The following is an 18334-nucleotide window of genomic DNA, read 5'->3' as shown; positions in this document are numbered from 1 at the left end:
TAATAATAATTGTTTTGTGGCTTTTCTGAATGTTTTAATGCCTTCTGGGTATGCCTGGAAAATAACACAGTGAAGCACGATGGCTTCGAGCCATGTGTGGCTTATTGTATGGGCCAACAGCCGGTAATCCATGCTAGCATGACACATGTTTTCTCCATTTTCCCTTCTTTTTCGCCTCTCTCTGTTCTTTTATCACCCTCTTTCATTCTCTGATGTTCCAAACAACCTTGATCAGACTCTCACTTTCTGTCACTTTGTTTCAAAGCTGCCTTCTCCCACTCAGGCCTTTTAATTATGTCTCTAAAGCCTCTTCCTAAGTGCTTAGGCCTTGATTGCAAAGACCAGCTTTGTATATTTGACTAAATTAAAAAAGTGGGGAAAAAGGGAGGGGGTACAAAACCTCAAGGCAAAGAGCATGTTACAAGCCAGATGCACGCACAATGTCATTTTCACTAAAGCTCTCAAGTTCAGTGCATTTTAGGAACGACAAGTAATCAGAGGGCTGGACTGGTATCAAGTGAAAAAAATCTTCAAAATCATCCACTATATTATTATTATTTACAGCAGATGTCAATAATGGCACCTTTTGAACATAACTGTACCACTGACCTACATTTTGTCATTCATATGGTGGATTTTTTTTTAATCTAACACCATTGGAGAAAAGTAACATTTTCAACAACCTCTAACTGATCGTTAAACCAGAACTAACTGGTTTCCAGTGACAACAATCATTTGTTCTCCACCAAAAAAACTAAATGAAAAGGAAAGAAAATTATTTTAAAAAATGATTCAAACTGAAAAAACTGAAGAACCTAAAGTGGCATTGAACTCATCCTCCTCCAGGCTTGCTGCCACGTCCACAGATCAGGCCGTGCTAAGAAGATTTCTGTTTGCTGATGGAGTAAAGCTTGTCACTGCTTTACTTGCTGCTGAATTTGTGGGTCGAACATGGCTAAATTGTCTGAACTTACTGACACGAGAGCCTCAGCCCTGTGGTTTGGTTTGACATTTGCTCGTTATTTAAACCTGAATATTGTAATGAGCCTAATTTTCTATATTGCTGAGAATTGCAAAACACTCTGGTCCATAATTACACAATGTACATTTTCAATTGGGCGTAGTCTGCAGATTTTTGTTTGAGAAGCTCTTGTGCAGAAAGTTGGATTAGAAAAGTTTATCAATCTATATCTCCTCTCATTTTTCACAGCCTCCTCTTCATGTTGTTTCTACTATGAGGGTTCTAACTGGTGAGAACCAGACTAATCTTCTAGTTGTATTCTTAGGCTTAACCCTGCTTTGTGTAAAGGTCATTACCATTGGCCATCTGTACTAGAAAGGCTTGTTGTGATTGGCCATATGGCATAATGGTGCACGATTTAGGAAAAACAGAATCTTTAAATTGAATGAAGATATTCCACTGGTCTTAAAGGGACTAATGTAATCTGTTGGGAGAGACATGATTTGATCTCTTTATGTTAACAAGAATCATATTAGTGCATGTGTGTGCATGTTTATAAGTGCACATATGTACACAGATGCAGACTTTGTTGGAAACTTCTTTGTTGGAAATTCAAGTTAAGTCTGAGCAAAAGCCTCAAACGTTACACAGCAATAAAATTCCTTCTTTATGCAGGAGCCATTTGATATGCAGATCTATCAGTTCTGATTCTGTAAATTCATGTAAAACCTTCTATCTTGTAGCAACACACCAAGGAAACACAAACGACTTCAAAAGTCTGAGTTTAGACGCACACAGTCTGACACCAGAGGAAAAGATGAAGTTGTTTTTACCTTTATGGGTCTTTTAGCTTTTTCGCTCCCATTGGGAACCCATTATTCCCATTATGAAACCACAGCGCAAAGAGAAAGTAGACACAATCGTTCAGCACTCATTCAGCGTGCTTATGCTCACTGTTGATGTGCATAGATGGGTGTTTGATTAGAATTTGCTGTATCATATGACCTGGACATGTTCATGCGGTTGCCTACATTAATTTGAAATATAAGTGGGATTTTTTTGTGTAACATTTTTACTGATGCATACATTTAAAGCACATCACTTCCAAAGACCAAAGGAAATTGGTTATGGGTTAAATCATCAGCTAATCTCATGTGTCAGTCGAAAATAGAGAAGCAAAGCAGTCAGAAAATGTCACCATTACGAATTAATACTTTGAGCTGTTTCTATTTTAAAAATAATCACATCAAATGTGTTGTAGATCATGTATTGCATTTGACCTGATAATTAGGAAGTCTTGTGTTTAGTCTGCTGAACCAACAGGTAAACAACGTTTTACAAGCAAGCAATGCTTCCAAAAATATCAACACCCAACAAACACCCTCTCCTCAGTCAGAGGGTGTTTTGCGAAAATGTTTTCTTGACACAGTTACTTCACTCCTGGTTTACTTCACATCTTTGAAAATTAGGAAAATACTGTAGGGAAGAAATTCTCAGGTGACATATCCTGAATAACAAAAAGCGTTTTTTGCCTCAAATTATTCATTTGCACCAGGGTGCTCACAGTTTAGTTTTAAACTCAGAAGGAGTAAAACACTGGAGGAGGCAAAGGGACTACAATTTGATTTAGGATAATTTTGCATCTAATTGCATGGCACTCAAGGTTCGCAAATAGTTGATTTGTGGAAACACAACGTTTTCTGTGAAACTGTGTGTAATTCACTCTCTGATGAATTGGTCAGATATCCGGCAAACATCTCAGACAATTTTGAATAATACAGAAGAGCATTGCTATGTGGGAGCCAGGGTTGGGCATAAACAGATTATACGGAAAAAAACACATAATTGGGTGAAAGTGAAATGGGAAGTTAGTAATCTGAAAGATTAAATAATGAATCAAATTAAATTTGTTAATGGATTTTGCCTTTAGTTGTTTTGATGGCTTACAGTATAGTATCTTTTTTCTGACATTTGAGATCATTTGGATTTCCTTTCTTTCTCCATTTAATCTGTTGTCATATGGGCCAGAGATAAGAAGGGAGTTCAGCATCATCTCTTCCAACTCCACAATATCACATATGTCTAAATCTTTCCAGAAATAGGATATTTGTGTCAACTCTTACCGGGGCTCCTGGGAGAGTCTGCTTTCAATCTTAAGCGGACTATTATGTAAAGAATGGCAGATGAGGATGATTACATTTCCAGTCAAAATTCGGAGGAGATATTTTTTTTGATGATCTCTATGTTATACCTTAAAGTAAAAGTACATTATGCTGTAGGTACATTGAAGTAAAGGCATTTATTGCTCCACGAGATGTAGTTTTTCCATCCTCAGCTAGTGTAGGATTTAACACAGAGAGCTGTGCATGAGGGTGTTGTTGTGACATAATCTACAGATGTAACATCAAAAGCCCATGGTGTTAGCAAAGGCAATAAATATGTCTTGCTAAGAAAAACATACACCCAAATCAATGTGATGAAAAAAGAGAAGTCCCCTGGGTGCAGTAATCCACCCTATTAAAGTTGGGAAGTGTAGGCCACTGTGCTTCCCCATCAACAGTAATAGGCCAAATCCACAGGGATTTCCTGCCAATCACAGGCTCTTGGTATCTTAATGACTTTTCATCAGAAGCTGATAAAAGTGCTTTTCATCTAAATTTGTCAATCTGTTTTGCTTTACTGCACAGAGTAGATGAAGCAACACTGGCATGGATTCAAAGCACAAGCAGATAGTGTATTACTGTGGAAGTGTGCTCGGAAATTATCATTATTGTTATGAAAGAGCACCTGGGACCTCCATAGTGTTGCATGTTGCAGTGAACTGTAATCCCTGACTTTAAAGAAGACCCTTTTTCTTGAAAGCTCATTGATAATTCAGACATTTTCAGTTATTTTTAATACAAGACACGCACATGCATTCATGTGTGTTCTTTCGCCATTAAAGAAAGAAAGAATGGAGGGAGTAAAAATGGATTTCGCCCAGCAGTGTCACCTGGCTCACTCAACCGTAGACTCTGCCAAATTAAAGATGTTAATTTCATCCTTAAGCACACGCTAATAAGAGCAATCACTTGCCTGGTTAGGACTCCAATCAAAATGCTAATTACAACCCTGAACACTTTGGGATTCATTACCCTCCTTTAGTTCCACTTTTCTGTCTGCATTCCTTTCGGAGGTTGCCAAAAGACTGTGCCATTGTAAAAATATGTCTGATTATCTTCACTGTTGAATAGTTCCTACAGAGAGAGCCCACACACATGCAGCACATTGACGACGGGTTTATCAGAGCACTGTATGCAGTCACAAGGTTGCAGGGATGTGTTTAGTGGAAGAAAATGAAAGACCTCAAGGACACATCAAGGACTACAGATGGGAAATTACCTTTTGGTTAATTCTGCACTGTTTCATACAATGTGTGTTTAATAAATGAACTAAACTAAAGGACATCTCACTATTACAAAAGTTTTCTTAAGATTACATCTCCTCAAGAGGGATTCGAAGAAAACTTGAAGCTTTCCCTTCAGCTCCAGCGATTTTGACTTTTATTTCCCTTTGATCCTGTCTCTGTCAAACCCCCTTTTAGGTCCCTGATTGCCTCAATAGAAGCAGATGAGACACCAGCATGGTTGCCATGGCAACATATGCAGGTTTTAACATACTGGATGTGCAGTAAACAAAGGTGTTTTGGTTTGCCAGTTCGCATTTGAGTGGCATCTGGTCATCTGTGACAGCTGGTATTCATAGAGGCTCGTAGACGAGCCGCACGGTCTCGCTGCAGTTCAAATGTCACAAAGCTCAGGATGAGGCGTGTGGCAGCAGTCCTCCCAAACCAAACACGCCCCAGAAAATACAGTCAACACTTTCATTTTATAATCAATCGCAAGGAAATAGTGCCATTTTAAAGGCCAGCCTCAGATGATGTAACTTTATTATGCATGTGTTGTATGGGTGAGTGTGTTCATATTCTGCCAAATTGATTCACCCCGGGGTTGTTACTGTTGAAGGGAAATTGGTCCCACATTACTGAATAATAATGGCTTTGGAGACTTTGAAAATATGGCCCCTTCGCTTTCTGAAAGGATACTTGTTTGTGAAGTTTGGTGGCTGCTGTTCTTTTTTCTGTCATACTTATATTTGTTTTAAGTAAGAAACACAAATCCAAAGAAAAGGGAAAGAAATACGATTATTATCATCAGTAAAAAAAAGAATAGTAGACTTTTCAAACATAAATGACATACAGGAAGGTAAACGCATACTGCTTGTGTGAGTAGAAACAGTCGTTCTCTGAGTTACTGCTTAGATTTGAGATAGTTATTCTTGAATTGAGTATACTACTTTATACTTTCAATTCACTATATTACAGAAGGAATCTGAAGACAGTAGTTAGTATACTTGAATAAGATTGTAAATACAATCAATTTATGACACATGATTAATTAAACTGTGTGGCAACAGTGGCCACTGTTCAAAAGTTGTTTCCCTTTCCAAGTGCAATTTATACGTAAAGGATCTGAATTGAACAGCAATTCAGTTTTTTTGGCTTCATGCACTGTGTGCCCTTCAAGAAAAATGAGAATAGACAACAGGGAATGAGCCCTGATGTCTGCTCTGCAAAGAAATGCAGTGTGACTGATTTATGCCCCATGAGTGCCGTGTGTGTGTGTGTGTGTGTGTGTGTGTGTGTGTGTGTGTGTGTGTGTGTGTGTGTGTGTGTGTGTGTGTGTGTGTGTGTTTGTGCGCGCGTGCGTGGGTGTGCGTGACACTTGCCCTTAACAGCTAATTCATTTTTTAAATATGGGAATTCCTGATGCAACTCATCATTATGCCAAACAGGCTATGAGGAGATAGTCATTTTAGCGATTACTCATATGTTGATGCGCATGCGCAATCAGCTCTTCTCCCTTCTCGCGCCAATTGAGCTCAATCTTAAACCCGCGAGCAGCCTCAGACAGATCATCCGTGTGTTTGAGAGGACAACTCTCAGACTGATAGACTTGAGCTCTGCAAGAAATGCGTCCTTGCACGGGAACATTGACCTCATCTGTTTCTTTTTACTATAAGAGAATACTAATGGTGAGTCAGAAGTTGTTTTTCTGCTCCAGAAGCTTCTCTCGTCTTGACCATTGGAATTAGGATGAAAAGGTGAACGTGAGATTCCGTAAATCGGTGGATCTAACACGCTCTAATGCGTACTGAACGGGGGATGTGAGGGATTCACAGTTGGCCAAGTTTGAAATCAAATCCCCCAAAACGGACTTCAGCTGAGAGGATGCGTGTCGGTGAGTGGGATAATCCATATTTGCATGATTTTGGACGTTTGATGAGTTGTCTGGGAGAAATGCAAGAGAGGCGAGAGTTTCTAATCTCTGATCATCTTTGTTCAGTTGTGGTTTGATCGACACACTCTTGACACATTTGTCACAGACTTCTTGTATTTTCGTGTGCAGTCTGCATTTTGCACCAAATAATTGTCAGAAAGAAAAACAAACCAGTACGTGCCTGGATTTTTACAATCAAGAGACATTTAAAAGATAGAAATATGGCAACGATTGATGATGCACTCTGGTATTAAAATAAAGACAACGTTTGAAATGAATAAATATCAAAAAACTAATTGAAAGGGGGAAATCTCTTTCATGCATCAGCATGTGTCTCTGTGCTTGGACAGGAGGATTTGGGCTGATGCTGCTTAAGTTCCTTGTCACACTCACACTCGTAATAATGTCCCTGCATGTCCCTGTCAATGTATTGCATATATAATTATAAATTTAGAGGCCCATGTAAGCAGTTTTCAAACAAGCAGAACAGACAACCAATACATCATTAATAACAACAATGCAACTTTCAGTGAAGATGCCAGTTATTGTTTGGGAAAATGTCTTTCAAACTCACTTCCCTCGTACACAAACTCAGTCACATATAACAGCCTATAAGATAACTGTGGTTGTTTTATGCCTTGCAGCTTGTGAGTGGACGTTCACAGGAACCTGTCAACACGCCACTTTGGTGAAAACTCAAAGAAACATGTTAGTGGCCTGGTGCCTTTGGGCTAGATGCTCTATTTAGGTCATTTTATGTAATGGACACAAATGTGGCACAAAATATGACTTCATGACTCAAAGACTTATTTATTTTAGATATGTTAACAGCTCCTTCCTCTCGTCCACATTACATGGAACCCTTCGGGGGAAAGGAGGATGTACAAATAGGAAAAAGAGTTAAGCAAGCAGATGGTCCAAGCAGTGTGTCCTTATTCTTTCCCTGTCAAGCTTTTGAACTGCACTTGCTTGACCTGTTATATACATTAAGGGATTCATCTGAGACACCAAGCACAGACACACAAATCCTGCTAAGCTCTCTATATTTCCTTTATTCCTTGATTGTGCTCTATTTTACACACTCGGCTTCTTTTGCAGTGTGGATATTTCTCCTGTTTCTTGAGGAAGGATTTGCTCTGGCACAAAAGACTAAAGAAGGTAAGATTGACACATTCACTGCACTTCTTTGATAGAGGAACCAGGTCATAATTTCTGGTAAGAGACATTGCTGTTGAGCTTTTAAAATGCATTCTTTGGCGCTTTGAGCACCACAAGCCGAGTGCTTTATAGTCCCATTATTTTAGAGAGAAGGAAGACGTTTCTATGGTCAATATCTACAATACTAGGCAACTCACACCAAAACAATACATTGAATATGTATTTAGATTTCAGAGTGAATTGTCCCTTTACATCAAATAATTCATTGAATTAATTATCACTGAAGTTTTCTGCACAATTAGCTATCCAGTTGACTCAAAGGTGCCTATTGTCTTCACATTTTATCATCAAGTCCACAAATAATGTTTCCACCATTAGATCATTTTTGGCTTTCATACATACAGATGGAGGTGCAGAATCAAAAGGGGTTAGACCTCAACGGCCGCAGCAATCTCATCATTGTGGAAACTGGGTACGAAACACAGAAGGTGGCGCCTTCAATTCCCCAAACTACCCGAAAACATACCCTGCCAACAAGGAGTGCCTGTACGTACTGGAAGGTAAGCAAGAACTGAGCCGGATCTTTTCACTGCTGTTAAAAAAGTTGAGCTCCTGTTAAGTTTCTGTAAATGTTGTTGATTTGGATGTTAAATTAGGTCAGATCCCTCTGATGGAAATTAAAGGGAATCCCTGGAACAAAATAACACTTGTATTTGTAATGATCAAATTGGAAATAACAATAGCAGTTTGGATTATTGTTATTTCAGTATTTATTCTCAGTGTTTGAATACTGACCAATGCTAAAGTTTCCTTCTATGGTCTTTAAAGTACAAACAAGCTTGCAGGCAATAACCTTTTCACAGTGCTTTCCTCATTATATGGACATCAAAGAATGCATCACATTTAGTTGTAATTGTGTGCATCAGTTTCCCTATAATTGCTACTGGAGCACACAAAGCAGTCTGACCCACAGCAATTCTTGGATAAAAAAAAAGGAGCAAATGTTTTTTCACTGCGCTGTCCATTCTCTGGCAGCGTTATATCCCTGAATCCCATCTGTGTGGATGTGACTCATCGTTTTGCTTCCCTCAGCTCTGCCCCGCCAGCGGATAGAGCTGCTGTTTGATCAGACCTTCTACATCGAAGCGTCATTTGAATGTCGTTTCGACCACATCGAGGTGCGGGACGGTCCCTTTAGCTTCTCGCCACTCATCAATCGCTTCTGTGGCTCGGCCAGTCCTGGACTCGTCCTCTCTAGCGGACGCTTCATGTGGATCCGCTTCTTCAGTGATGAAGAGCTGGAGGGGAGTGGCTTTCAGGTCCAGTACAGCTTTACAGCAGGTGATTAAAACACAATGGGAGGGCTTTATTGATCCTTGTATGGCAATTTTCTCACTATTCCATCCTGGTTCAGTCTTCTCAAATAATGCTTTGATCAAATGTCTCTGCTGTTCATAGCAAATCAAATATATGTACTTCCACTGATTTCCCTCAAAAGATCCTGAGTTTCATCTGCACGTGGGAGGACTCTTAAACCCCATCCCAGGTAGTGCAACCACACCACTTGTTGTACCTCGAGATCAATATGTGACGCAAAGTCCCGGCAGCTTCATTTCCCCATCGACTCCAATCATCTGTTTTCCTTTTATCTGCCTCTTGTCACTGTCCGTGGGTCAGATTGTCAGTTTGAGCTGACTGGGGCTGACGGCTTGATCCGTTCCAGTCAGGTGGAGGAGGATTATAAAGTGAAGCCAGACCAGGCAGTGGACTGCATCTGGACTATACGAGCCCCTACAAACAACAGGGTATGGCAAGTTATCTTGTGCATAACAGCAGAATAAGCTTAGCTTCTTTAAAACCACTGATAAATGCGCGTTAAGTGTTTTATTATTCAACATTCCTGGACAGTACATCCACAGCTTGATGTATAAAGCGAACTTATGTATTCATAACACTCAACATAAGTACACATGCAGTTAAGCTAGCACGAAATTATTTATATTTGATCCTTTAATGCAGAGGTACCTTCAAACGTCATGTGGTCTTCTAGCAAAGCAAAATACAAGGAACTGCATGAGAAATAAACTTTCCTCACTGCTTATTCCAGATTTACCTGAGATTCTTGGAATACCAGATGGAAAACTCAAATGAATGTAAGAAGAACTTTGTGGCTGTTTATGATGGCAGCAATGCCATTGAGGACTTAAAGGTAATATATGTTATAACATATGTAATATACATTGCTACTGCAGCCTGTAAAATGAAAGTATCTCAATACGATGTAGTGTATTTGTTGCACACTCTGTTTTTCTCTCCTTTTGCCACACAACAGAGTTTATCTTTTTTCCTTGTCATGCACGCTGGTTTTTCTATTATAATATTTGAAGTTGCAACTGTTCTACAGACCTTGGCCTCAATGAGACTACACATCCAAAACTATACAAGAAAATGATGTGTGGTTTCTTGCAGGCTAAGTTTTGTAGTACAGTAGCTAATGACATCATGCTGGACACCGGTGTGGGGGTAGTGAGGATGTGGGCTGATGAGACAAGCCGTCTCAGCCGATTCCGGATGCTGTTCACTTCTTTCGCAGACCGTGAGTTTCCACTTCAGATTATTCTTAACCTTCGTCATTTGACAGTTTTGCCATTGTCCTTTTTGTTTAGTTGCTGCAGCTGTGACAAGCACACTGTGTGGACTTGATGTGTGCTTTTTAAAAAGTAAAGCTGTCTTGATAGCAGTTGTATGAAGAACCCAACCCAGACACTAGAAAATAAATAAACACTGGCATTGTACGGTTCAGCAAACCACGGAGTAGTTGAATGTTGATGTTTCTGAACTAAACATATGTTTCATATCCGCCTTGTGACGCCTCGTGGTTAATGTTGTGAAACAATTGGTTCAGTTTAAGCAACAAAACCACTTGGTTAAGGTGAGAAGATATATCATGGTTTGCGTATTTAAATAGTAGCATAACAACCGCCCTGAGGGGACCTTCTTACACGACGTTGTATAACAAGCGTGAAGACAACATTTACTTGTGGTTTCACATGGGACACATACAGTGGTCTCCTGGGGGAAGTCCTGTGTTTGCGGCCCTTATAACTATTTAAATACTCTTCATTTAAATGATAATTATAAGACTTTCCTGTTTTATGACCTGCTGTGTTGGCATCACATACTGATACACGTGTTTGTGTTTCAGCACCCTGTTTAGGCAGCGCATTCTTTTGCCACAGTAACATGTGCGTCAACACTTCTCTGGTGTGCAACGGCATACAAAACTGTGTCTTTCCATGGGATGAAAGCAACTGCAAAGGTACTCCTGTTGCACCAAAGCACTTTGCAATTCTATTTTAGGAAATCTGCTGTGCTGTATTAAAATCTGTTGTGTAGCGTTATGTAATATGGTAAATCTCCGTTGTGTCACACCTGCTTGAGGATCAAAATAGACTTGTGGCTTTAAAATAGACACTCAGACAGGCTCCTCTCCATTCTTTTTCTCCAATGTCTTTTATTTTTCTCCCTCCACAAAGCATATTGGTGAATGTTGAACAGTACAGAATATCTTTTAAAAATCTCCTCTTAGCAGGAGAATCATGATGTCATCGTCTTTAACGCCTTTCCAGGGAAAAGACCATTAAGGCCTCTTGGCTGCTTGTGACTCTTAAGCATCTCAATTAATTGGGTTGGCTATTTATCAGTAAAACTGGCTTTTAGTGAAGGCTCTGAATTGTCCTTGGCAACCAAAGATACAGACTGTCCTGATGGGAATGGCAACAAGTAATTGACCGAGGTACTCTCTGCGCCAATAAATGTCTCTTATATTTTATCTCTCCTTGTCACTCTTCATATCCATCATCCAGAGAAAAAGAGCAAAGGGGTTTTTCACCAGATCACAAAGACTCATGGGACAGTGATCTGCGTGTCTACGGGAGTGGTGCTACTGCTCCTCATTGTTTCCATCCTGGTGCAAGTCAAACAGCCACGAAAGAAGGTAATATATAGTAATGTTATTTGTATTACTTAGTGACAAAATATCGGTGTAGAAAGAGCAAAAAAATGTAAAGTGTGTTCAATCATAATTTGGTGTTGGTTAGGTGTTGGTACGTAAGAATAACCTGTTCCACCGAGGCGATCTCCAGGAGGTGTTTGACCCTCCGCATTATGAACTCTTTACTCTCAGAGATAAGGTTAGTTTGAATGCTTTGATACATTATTAGCTGTACATGGGGATGTTTCTTATACGTAACAACATTATCTTTTTTAGGATATGTCTGGGGACCTTGGGGAGTTATCCGAAGAACTCCAGTCCCTGCAGGCGCTCAGGAGATCCTCATCCGGCTCACGCTGCGTTCACGAACACCACTGTGGCTCTCAGGCTTCTGTCAACTCCGTCAAAGCCGGTCAAGGTGCACATGACATCGGCGGAGGATCCCTGGAGCTTCCCCCTTTCAGAGAGGACCTTCAAAGCTCATTACCTCCCTTCAGGGACTTGAACAGCAGTATGCGGAAGAAGAGCTGGCCGAGTATGAAACCAGGACGAATGCAAGGCCATCACGGTATGGGGGATAGAGCGATGGGCCGGCAAGATAGAGTGATGGAAGAGGACGAAGAGGAGGAGCAAGATGGAAGATATGATGTGTATGTACGCAAAGCAGGAAGCCGAAGAGGGAACTATGAAATGGCCCAGCAAAGATCCTTGTCCATGGACTTCTGAAAAAAGAAAAGACAAGGTTAGCACTGTAAATACTGCAGCGACAACTTTTCAATCAGAGCCACAATTTGGGGGCAATTTTACTTCTTTTTTTCACTCGCTTCCTTCACAGTGAGGTTGGGAAATACAGGATCTGTTACAGAGCAGTTCTTCAGTAAAAAAAATAATTCAAGGTACTTGAGCACTGCTGTCTCTAGTCGAACACTGAAACAGCTCACAGGGAGCTGCTATTATTGTATTTGTGATCTGTGTAAAAGTTAAGACCGATTATGCTGTGTATTGTTCTTGTTTATAGTGTATTTTGCTAAAAACATTTTACTGTAAAGCAAATAGATTTTGTTTTAAAATGTTTTCAGTCGGTGTTCAGGATCTGAATAAATGTTTTAAGGAAGTGTGGTTACAATGTAAAAATCTCTCTCATCCCCTGTATTAAAGAATATATATGTACATTTCGGCACCTATTTTGGTTATGCCTTCGAGTCAGCAGGTGTGTGTCTGCTGATCAGGAATCTTCTAAAAGGTGTGTTGGTTGGAACTTCCCTTATAATTGTCAGTATGATGGCGAGTAGTGTAATGATATAACCACCAAAAGCACCAGACTGTTAGGCATTGGCAAGGTCTAACCTTATATTTAATTTTCAATTTTGGCTTCATGACACAGAATTAAGTGATCGGGTTTTGAACTTGTCTAATGGAGATTAAAATAAATACGAAAAACAGACCTTGAAAAGGTTTTGAACTGATTAAGCCAGAGATCCTTTCCTGTCATGTCTTTTCCTCAGGACAACACATTCCCTGGACAGTGTCACCTTTGACAGATGTCTACGATAGACTGCTTTTATCATGTTTCATCCCAATGATGATTTTGATGAGAACGTGTTCAGTGTGCCAAACTACTTCGATAACCTTGGATCTGGAGGACAAAACACATTCAGAAATCCAGAAAGTGATTTCTAAGCCAAAGCCTTGCAGTATACTGAGCAATTCTGTGTGGTTCATTCGTCATATTCAGAAAATTCACTGAGCAGATAATTAATGGAGCAACTATGTGTACACATAGAGACAAGAACATGCAGTATTGTCACTGCATTATGGGTGCTGTTTATGGCCATTAGCCTCATCATGCTCAATAATAATTAATACAATAATACAAGGTTTGCTCTGCTTGGCTACTTTCTGCTCATGACCCAAAAAAACAACAATAAGAACAAACAGCTGATAAGTGTCAAATGGGCATTTATAATGGCCTTATGTTTGAAGAAACAAGACTTATCAAATCTCTTTCTTTCCCAGGTAGTGTAAATCTGCTGAGTGTTGCTGTTTTTAGTAAAGCTGTGGTGCACTGTCATTCTTTTTATCATATCTGGGGCACATCAGAGGATTGCTCCAAAGAAATTAAAAGTAGATCAACAGGCTGAGGTGATGCATGCTGCATGGCTTTTTATTAGTAAATTAGTAAAATGAACAGTTGGAGCTGTGACAATAACTCAACCTACCATACAAGGGTCTTTGTTTTTTATTTCTCAACTGAATTCCTAATGAACATAATGGAAAAAAACTAAAAAACTTGTTAGTAAACAGTCAAACATTTTTTGACACATCTCGCCTCATTGTCATATAACTGCGTTAAGTGCAACCCTTGTGTTATATTGTGTGCGTCAACCTCATGTAGGCAACTGTGTGACCAGAAACAAAGAAAGTGAACATCAAGTTGACTTTACAGTACAGTAGATACATGAGTGAGTCAGGTGATCAAGCACCAACAGGTTGGCCTGCAGTCTATCAATCATTAGTTCAACATGACCATGTCGTTTAGGATAAAATAACGTGAAAGTGTACAGTTACACAAGAACACAATATTCTTTATGAGATATATTTATGGTTGCACACAGACATGACAAAGCAGATAGTTTGTTCTTTCTTTGTCTCAGCATTCCTCACTGTTCCAACTCAGAAGTACTCCCCAGACTGAACTCTGTGTTATTTTATAAGCGACACATGCTTCTGAAATGACACAATGGTGAATGCATATTATGCAACCATAACCGGTTTTTCCTCCTTCTTGTCTTGAACTGCAGAGGGACTGCCTCACAACAAGTCAATTATTTAACACTTTAAATCACATACACCAATAGCACTTATATAAATAAAACTAAATTTGACAATTCATCCAGAAGTCCGTTTTTTCCCCATTTATATAACAAGTGCTCCCATACACACAATGACTTTGTTAAATTCTTGAAAAAATCAGCAACTGTAGAGAAAAACACTTCTTAAAGAGTCTTTGTGTGTCCTTCATCTTTTTCTTCTATTTCTTTTAATCCGAGGCCCACAAATAAAATTATTTGTGTTTCAGTTTAGATTGACATAGAGTCATGAAGTGTGCAGGCATGCGGTCAGTCTGCCTTAGGCCAGTATGTTGTTTCCGGAGCACAAAAAATGTCTCTGAGCGCGTTTAGACTCAACAATCAAAACGAGCTGCTCAGTGATTCATCGAAGAAGGCCAAGCGTTGGTGTGCCACCAGGGGTGTATTCTCCCCGAGAACGGCCTCCGTGAAGTTGGGCCGTCCCCAAGCGTAAACTATGCTGTTCAGGAAGCCTTGCAGTGACACACTTGCAGCCTGAAATAAATAAAGATAATGTAATCTGCAACTCAGACATCAGATAGTATTTTAATTTTCTCATTTAAATTCTTGTCTTCTGAAACATACCTGTATCATATAAAGACCAAATAGGCTGCGTTGTTCAATGTTGGTCCAGATCATCAGAGTAGACAGTAAGATGAGGACAAGAGCTACAGCAGGAAGAGGCACATTAGATTTAAATGTGTGTGTGTGTGTGTGTGTGTGTGTGTGTGTGTGTGTGTGTGTGTGTGTGTGTGTGTGTGTGTGTGTGTGTGTGTGTGTGTGTGTGTGTGTGTGTACCTGGTGTCCAGCAGAATAAGATGACCATCACCATATTCCTTGCTGTAGAAAACACTCTTTTGAATCTCCTTCTTGAACGTCCATCTCCCTCCACAGGAAAGAGCCCTTCCTGCTCATGTCTTTCATACCATTTACCAACCTGATAGTAAATGACCTGAAACAAGAAACTAAAATGATAACAGTCTGCTTACACACATATACATATTTAATTCAAGGCTTTAGATAGTACTGTAAAATTACAAGTCATGACTATATTGACAGAAAACTGTAAATGTCAAATTATTGCTTATTACTTACAGAGCAAGACAACATCACTGGTATCACAATGACGAAAAGAAAACCTCTGATGAAAGTGTCATGAATTATTTCCTGGGAAGAAAATAAATATAGTTTAGACACAGTACAAACTATAACACACTTATTGTTGTTCCAACTCAAGCTGCTCCAACTCCTCCCCTCTGGGAGGCGCTACAGGGCACTGTATGCCAAAACCACCAGACACAGGAACAGCTTCTTTCTACTGGCCGCCACTCTGATTAACAATTAATCAGACTCTTCCATCTGCACTATTTGCACTTTTTTTTGGTACTGCTGTCTTAATGTCTTTTTTTTTTTTTGTATTTTTTATATTTATCTTGTTACTGTGTATAAGTACGAAGAGCAAAGTGAAACCGGAGTCAAATTCCATGTATGTGAAAACGTATATGGCCATTAAAGCTGATTCCGATTCTGATTCTGATGTATGTACGAAGAGTCTTTTGGTTTAAAAACGTATCGAGAGAGTTTCATACTCACAGCATCAGAGCAGGCATCCCACCAGACGTGCAAGAACAAAATACAACTAAGAAAAGAAAATCAAAAGGTCAAAAACGCAGCTGAACAGATCTGTTTCACTTCTGTTACATAGTTGAAAGGAGTGACTTTAGTACATTCATAATGCAAGTTCTGTGCTCACCTGGTGCAGTACTTGGTATCATTACCAACAATCAAGGAACTGCCAGGGACTGGAATCAGCGAGGTAGATTTTCTGAAGGGAGGGAGCACGTATGCTAAGTACATTGTGATGGGGATCAACCTGTGATATTGGAAACACAGAGATACAGAATTAAATTGTGTACACCAAGATGACGTCCAAAATTGCTGGAAAGGTAATTGAAGTTTTACAACACTGTTAACAAACTCACCAAACATAGGCATATACAGGTATAGCGACTATTTTCCTTATACACCGACTCTGTAAACCAGATAGATGGGGAGAATAACATTATTTAATATGTTCTTACTGTTTTTGTACAAACTATAATCCACACATGCAGTGGAGGCCTCACCTGCACCCACTCATCCTCTGTGGGTCTGGCTCTCCACCCTTGGATTGGGTTCTTTGACTTCCATGCGTAAACCACCACAAGCAGAAATGAAATGAAATAAAATGTCTGAAACAGAGAGGACAAACACACAGAAATGCAACTGTCAAAGACAACAAATTATTGCAGCACAATATACAGTGATGCAAAATGTTTTTGTTTGCATGCATTCAGGTATAAATTTAAATATGATCCATCACCATCAGTTTAAAACAAAAGTCCTTGTCCTACTCCATTAATAGTTTATTTGAAGAGGTTAAATTGGGGTGTTTTGGGAATATCACACCAACCAATGAAAATATATTTTTTTTTTCATTTTCACCGATTCAGAAATGTAACCTTTCATTGAATAACTATTTTACTTTAAAAGGCTAAATATTGTCCATATGTATAATTTGAAAGAAAGCCACAATCGTAACTGAATGAAACTGAGTAAAATCGATACCTTCTCTCTGATCTCTCTCATCACTGTGACATAACACAGCAACAAAACTGCCACCCCCTTTGCTTTATAGATGCAATATAATGAACAAACAGTTTTGACTTATTTTACTGCTCAGTCTCAGTTACAATCCTAAGTAACTCTAGTGATGTGATCATACTCTGAAATAGTGATCTGACCTTCAACCCTTCATGTGGATGTATTCACCCAAGCCTCTCTCAACGTCCCAGGCTAGTTTAAGTATATTAAACCTCAGCTCTAACACTCCTCCGACCATGAAACAATCGTGTAAATGATTCAGTACGGTAAGAGGACGAACAAAGTGAAAGTAACTGTTACTCACCAGTGACAACGGCAGGCTGTATTGGCAGATGGCTACACTGTTGTCAGCGCTCACTTTGTTCATGACACTAGTGGACATCAGGGTCAGAGCAGCCAGGAGGTCTGTCAGGGCCAGCTGCACCAGGAGGTGCACCTGCAAACACATACAATAAAGGATGTTGCTTTGCTCTAAAACTGTGAGATGCATAAGAAGACCAAAAAACAACAAATTCTCTGCACTGAAACTAAATCTATAAAAACTATAAAATATATATTTTGTCTATTGATCAACCACACAACATACAGCAACACTAGTACATAAGCACAAACAACCTGACTCACCTGTTCTTTCAGGTGCCTCCATCTCACCATGGAAACCACCAAGACAGAAAAACTCCCAATGACACTGCGGAGACAAATGTGGAGTATTATAAACCGAGGGAATCGTAAACAGAGCAGTACACAGCAGCAGGGTGATTGAGTTCACTGAGGGATGTTTTAAGTTTTTAGCAGCTACAAATATTTTGTGAACTACAATTCAGTGCTGAATACTCATTACATGTACATAGTGGGAATATTCCTAATAGAACAGACACATAGGAACACTAAAGAAAGCCAGAAAGAGAATTCCCGCCTCTTCTTAACTGTTGCCATGCTAGTTTGGCAAACCTAGTTTGGCAAACTGAAATTATAGCCTAATGTACAACCCATTTCTGCAAAATGCCATAATCTGGTTGCTATAAAACATCCTTATGTAAATAAATAACAGTTGTTGCCGGTAAGGAATCAGGAATGAAAGAGAAAATGAATGACAATGTATTTTACCTGAGAGTGAGTAACACTAAGTACTCAGTAGAGAGAACATCAATCTAAAGAAAAATCAGAATTCAAACATGTTACCAGAAATGTACATAGTATTTCCATCCTAATAGTTGTCATTCAAAGAAGCTGTTTTCAATTTCAATGAATTAAAGCATTCACATAAAAATAACCTATCAAGTGTAAGTGCATACCTGATCTCCACTTAGTGTACCATTGAGCTCCATGGTGAATTTCCAATCATCAGTCTATTCAAAACTCACACTCTGTTTGGGCTAAATGACCTGTCTCCATAGCAGGTCTTTGTGAA

The 18334-nt window shown here is 39.4% G+C and overlaps 2 protein-coding genes across 2 annotated transcripts; one reads left to right on the top strand and one right to left on the bottom strand.

Moving 5' to 3' along the window:
* Positions 1-6230: 6230 nt before the first annotated feature.
* neto2b (neuropilin (NRP) and tolloid (TLL)-like 2b) lies at positions 6231-12157 on the top strand (the record flags this gene model as incomplete). Its single annotated transcript, XM_079223306.1, has 12 exons — positions 6231-6240; positions 7378-7437; positions 7842-7997; positions 8530-8778; positions 8936-8983; positions 9115-9242; positions 9545-9646; positions 9907-10033; positions 10643-10756; positions 11304-11434; positions 11538-11630; positions 11708-12157. The coding sequence occupies 12 exons, from the start codon at positions 6231-6233 to the stop codon at positions 12155-12157; spliced, it is 1668 nt and encodes a 555-aa protein (XP_079079432.1).
* A 1607-nt stretch (positions 12158-13764) lies between these two features.
* LOC306741271 (transmembrane protein 116) lies at positions 13765-18251 on the bottom strand (the record flags this gene model as incomplete). Its single annotated transcript, XM_079223542.1, has 12 exons — positions 13765-14775; positions 14866-14948; positions 15079-15232; positions 15376-15447; positions 15874-15919; positions 16034-16153; positions 16263-16312; positions 16407-16511; positions 17228-17359; positions 17548-17611; positions 18031-18074; positions 18219-18251. The coding sequence occupies 12 exons, from the start codon at positions 18249-18251 to the stop codon at positions 14623-14625; spliced, it is 1056 nt and encodes a 351-aa protein (XP_079079668.1). The 3' UTR covers positions 13765-14622.
* Between the last annotated feature and the right edge of the window lie 83 nt (positions 18252-18334).

This window comes from Taurulus bubalis, assembly GCF_910589615.1.
Source record: "Taurulus bubalis genome assembly, chromosome: 9".
NCBI lineage: Eukaryota > Metazoa > Chordata > Actinopteri > Perciformes > Cottidae > Taurulus > Taurulus bubalis.
The sequence above is the reverse complement of the archived record's forward strand: the minus strand, read 5'-3'. Positions and strand labels throughout refer to the sequence as shown.